The sequence below is a fragment of the Crocodylus porosus genome, unplaced genomic scaffold (genome assembly GCF_001723895.1).
Source record: "Crocodylus porosus isolate Cpor-Errol unplaced genomic scaffold, CroPor_comp1, whole genome shotgun sequence".
In the NCBI taxonomy this organism is placed as follows: domain Eukaryota; kingdom Metazoa; phylum Chordata; order Crocodylia; family Crocodylidae; genus Crocodylus; species Crocodylus porosus.
In genome coordinates this window covers 129,427,557-129,432,678 of record NW_017728943.1, presented here as the reverse complement: position 1 = coordinate 129,432,678, position 5,122 = coordinate 129,427,557, and the positions used below count along the sequence as shown (strand labels likewise).

At 40.8% G+C, this 5,122-nt stretch overlaps 1 protein-coding gene across 1 annotated transcript in view; it reads right to left on the bottom strand.

The window, feature by feature from the left end:
* Positions 1–1,082: 1,082 nt before the first annotated feature.
* Positions 1,083–5,122, bottom strand: part of LOC109320184 (p53 apoptosis effector related to PMP-22-like) — a 19,788-nt gene continuing 15,748 nt past the window's right edge. Inside the window, exons 2-3 of the mRNA XM_019550183.1 lie at positions 2,165–2,308; positions 1,083–1,905 (exon numbers count right to left, since the gene is read on the bottom strand). Of these exons, the coding sequence (XP_019405728.1) occupies positions 1,691–1,905; positions 2,165–2,308 (359 nt within the window). The 3' untranslated portion in view covers positions 1,083–1,690. The remainder of the gene's footprint in view (positions 1,906–2,164; positions 2,309–5,122) is intronic.

The following is a 5,122-nucleotide window of genomic DNA, read 5'->3' as shown; positions in this document are numbered from 1 at the left end:
CATTCTATAAGTGTGCTGCTGGTTTCTACTGCCTAATTGCAGCACCCTGCACTTGTCAGTATTGACAAATCTTGGATCTGGCTGGAGAATAATTATTCTGCAACAGGAACTAGGAAGAGAGACGCAGCTTGTCTTGCAAGTAACCCCTCTCAGGCTCTACTGTAGGAAATGAGCCAAGCATATCTTTGAGGACCATCAAGGGTAGTGCCACTGCAGACAAAGATGTGGAGATTCTGGGAAACACTGCTGCCTACAGAGCACTTAATGAAGTTGACATAGCTTGGAGAGATTCTTTAGGCCAGGAGTGGCCAGACTATGGTATGCACACTAAAAGTGGCACAAGCAGGTTCTGTATGGTGGGCAAACTCAAGAGTGCTCAGGAAATGGAGGCATCAGAATAGAGGCAGAACAGAGGCTTGAATCTTTGGCCATGTAGACCAGAGTGGGCAGGATGCTGCTACAAGAGAAGGTATCAGTTGTCACCATCAATAACCAAGTTAACCCTTCCTTGGCCCTGTAGCTGCTGCTGCATTCAGGTCTTTGGCTACTTACTTGCCATATAAAACTGCAGCAGGGCTAGGGAAAGGTTAATTTGGGTCTTGGCTGTGACATGAATCTTGTAGCAGCATCTTTCTACTGCTCCACTCCATGCAGCTGAGGACTTGATCCCATTTTGGTAACCCAGAACCCCTACTCTCTCGGTATACCTCTGAGAGATAGGGATGAGAGAGGCAGCTTGGTAGGGGGCAGAGCTTAACTTGTGGCGCATCTGCCAAAGAGGTTGGTCACTTCTCGTATATACTGCCTAAGATATATAAGCTTCACCAGTCCCCAGAGAAGCACCAAACTTCTACAGCACTCTAGCTGTGCTTTTCCAGCCTGTTAGCAGTTTGCTGCTCCCCTTAAAATGTTCACCCAAAATTTTAAAGCCTGGACTGCATTGGACTTCACACAGAGATACTGCTTTTTATGTTTACAGTTTTTATTAATTTTTGACACTTTAGTTAAAGATGAAACAAAAATATTGAGAGGGAAAGAGAATTAAATATCTTGCTAAAATCCAGACTCCAGTGGCCCTTTCCTCTTTCTCTCTCCCTCCCGTTCTCCCACCCTCACTTTATCCCTGTACCTTGAAGTGCTTTTTTTCTTTTAATGAGAAAGAGAACTAAATTAGGAACTGGGGGCTGAATTTTTTACAATGTTGGCAGGCACTGGTTACACAAGTTTGGCAAAAAGCAAACATTTCAGATTTTCAGGTTAAAGTAAACTAAAATAGAAGCTAAATATAGTTTGGGGGGGGGGGAGGGGTTGTGAACTGCTTTGCCTCCGGAAGGTATTATTTGGCCCACCAAATGACTTACTTGTTTACACTAAAATGCAAGCATAAATGCCTGAAACACCTCACAAAAATTATGCACACTTCTTGACGTGAGAATTAGCAGAGTAATTAAGTATAAACATATTGAGTATGCAGACTGATAAGTCCTAAACAAATCGGATGTGAAAATACAGAATCATTTAAATCTTCCATTATGAAACTCGCATTTCTTTCTCTACTTTCATGTGAAAACAAATCAAACTTGCCAAACCTTTCTACTAATACCTGATGATAATACTTTTGAAAAGTAGGGTAGTCTGTAAGTATCTTTGGAATGCAAATGTCAGATGCTTCTCTTGCTGTTCCTAGTGTTTACGGGGTACCACAGCAATAATCAGGCTTGACATTTCCCAGGATCTGGTCTTCATAGTTGGGGAGGCAGCAGAAGAAGAATGCCAGACCTATTGCCATAATAGCAACAGTCCACATAAAGCCATAGGACCAGCCAAATGCACCAATGCCTATGATATCAATGGTTTCTGTGTAATTCACCGGGTAAATGACTAGGCCCATAATCAGGAACAGAGCTGGAAAAGAGAAAAACAAAAAATGAGTGACTAAACTGACATATTTTCTTCCTTTTTATTATCTATAACATAACTTTGCTTTAGAGATGTGAGGATTTTGGCTGGTGCCTATATTCAGTGGACTTTCTATGCTTTTAATCAAGGTTTCCAAGTACAAAGTAGAAATGGGTATAGCTTCCTTGTAGAAGAATCAAGCAAGGCCCTGGTTTTATTACAGGTACTATTTTAAAGGCAACACTTGCTTCCTGAAGATTCTTACCAGAAACAAAGAGCAAGCCTCCAATTCCTCGGATAAAGTTGAACCGAAGTAAAGAGACAGCAAATGCAATGATGGCAAGGGCAAAGCAGATGACGAAAATGATATAGCCAGTAAGGATTGTTCCAATAGCACCTCTTGCCCAGGCTGAAATCCAAAGGAAAACATGTTAGCAAGACAAATCCCCTTGCAGTATTTTTGTTAGCCTAACAAGTGACTTTAATTCAAACAAATAAGAAACAAGAGGGCACTTTCAAGGAGAGGACATGAGAAACCTCTTGCTGGTTTATAATACTCTTACTTGGAAGAGCAACACAAAATTTACAGTGTTTAAAAGAATGTAATTTCTTTTTCTTTTGTACTGAATATGACCAAAACTTTATCCAAGGCTTCTATGCAGTTTATGCATCAAGTATCGAGACAAGAATAATGAGCTCTTTAAGTCATTGGAAGAACAGCCTTTATAAAAGGTATTACTTCAACAGCTGAAGGTGAAGTTATATGTTAAACTTAGATCATACTAAATCTGTGAAATGTTAAGCAAGGTTAAGTTAGAAAATGCTATGAGCAGGTGCACATTAAGGGTTAATATTGCTTCTTGCCTGCACAGCTCTGACTTCCTAGCAGAGGACTGGCAGGGAGGGGCCTGTCTAGGAGCCAGGACACCCGGGCTCTATTCTTGCTCAGGGAAAAGGAAGGGTGGCAGGAAGGGGCTGGGAGCAGTGTATCCTGGGATGTTGGAGGACTGAAAATTGCACATTTTAACCAGTTAACAAGGTTAAACCTGCATACCAACACATTTTGTGTGCCCTTAGTATGGTCTAAGACTCTAAGTGTAACGTGTAACTTCACCCTGTAGTACCAATGTGTACTGAGCATGGATACCAAAGAGGAGGCATCCCTTCTTAGAAGGTAACTTCATTTTCTGTTTTCTGTTCTCAAAAAGCTATCTAGATGAGACTTACTGGCCTGACATATGTATGTAAATATTTGACAACATTCAGCAATACCAAACCTCAGATGCAAACAGTTATGGACAGATCACAACCCCAAGATCTGCATACAGAGAGCACCTCCTAGACAGAATTTTCCCTTCTGCTCATTGTTTATTCTTTGGTCTCTTAGCATGGTGATTACCAATACTAGATAGAAGATCAATTATAGAACACCAGTTCAGAAACCAATACTGTATGAATCTGGAGGCAAATTCTGCATGCCTTAGGTTCACCAAAGTTAGGAGTGATTTGAATGCTTAAGGTCTGAGTATTTGTCCCACAGTACTTAAGATCCAGGTACATCATATGTTTGGCTATGGCTATGTGTCTCTAGCAGATCTGGAGAGGACTCATAATTTGTTTTGCAGGAAGTTTTGTACAGTAAAAGCTATGTTAACTGGCATTTTACTAACTGGAATACTCTATTAACCAGAAATTCCAATATCCCCCTAATACAAATCCTCACTTTAGCAACAGGAATCTTTGTGGAGTATATTTGGCATGCGCATCAAGTATTTGCAGGACACGTATGGCACTGTCTTCTGTATAACTCTCAGATAACCGGAATTTTTAGATAAATGGCACCCACCTTACCCCACTCATGCCGGATAACAAAGCTTTTACTGTAATTTCTTTTCAGACTTGGGAATGAGTTTTTCATTTTGAAAAAACATTTCAGAACTTCATTTTCCATTTTTTTTTGTTTTGCTTTTTGTTTTACTGTGATGTGTGAAGGCTCAGCATAACTGTAAGCTAATTAAAATATTATATTTAGAATTTTCAACTTAAAATTTCGATCAACGGCTACTTACTACTCATTGAAACATCTTAGCTTCCCTTGATCAACATGTCCCCTGCTTGTGATACAATAAACCTACCTGACCCTTGTACCTTGACACAACTCCACATGTAAGTGCTGTAGAATGTAAATGCCCAATTTCAGGTTTGACCAGGACTTTATCCATTTTTGATCAAGACATCATCTCTTTCTGCATCACCATATGTAGGAGACATTTTAAAAGCTAACTTCTAACTTACCTACATACAGTATGGTTGCTGTAAAATTATTATAACCCAAACAACCATTAAGATAACTAAGTAAACTAAAATATGGTGCAAATTCTTCAGTAAAAGTATTACCTAAGTGCAAATAACTTAAGAAAATTCATACCGAAAAATTAGTAAAATCATTGTTATGACAGTATCACCCAAACTCTTCAATCAGGATCAACCCCACCAGAGCCCTTATTACCTGCTATAAGTATACACCAGAGGGCTTTTTGACTTAGGGTTTATATCTTACTACCAAAGCAGACATGATTAGACAAGTAAGGCAACACATGGGAGGAGGGAAATGGGGATAGGGACATGATAAAAGACGTGCTGTATACTTCACTTCCTCATGCATGCATCTTATCATTCAGCAACATATATACAAGACACAAAACCTGTGTATGGATAGTAAGCCCAGCTATTAGCCCTCTTTTCAGCCCCCTTTTTGCTGCTACACAGTGGGGTGCATCTACACATGCACTTTATTGCAGTTGGCTAATTAACTATGTTGTAAAGCATCCATGTCTACACATGTGCCCATGTTAGGGCAAAGTAAATTCATTACTTCTGCTGTAGGATAGTCCTGTACTATCCTACAGCAATAGTAAATATCTGTGGTGGCATAGAGGCATAAAGGTGTTACAGTGTGGGAGCACTGTAGCACCCTCATGCCCCAGCAGCCCCTCCACTGCCCTCCATCACTACCCAGAGCCCAGGGCTGCCCCTGGGGCTCCTGTCAGCCTGGGACTGCTCTGCCCCAGCTCAACATGCTGCAGTTCTGGGTGTATGTCTAAATGTTGAGTATTGTATTGCCCTAACAGCATGATCGATGGGAAGCTGGGTGACAGCGACCACGAGCTGATCACCTTCACCATCCGCCGTAAAGCTGGCAAGTCAGTCAGCAACACAGAAG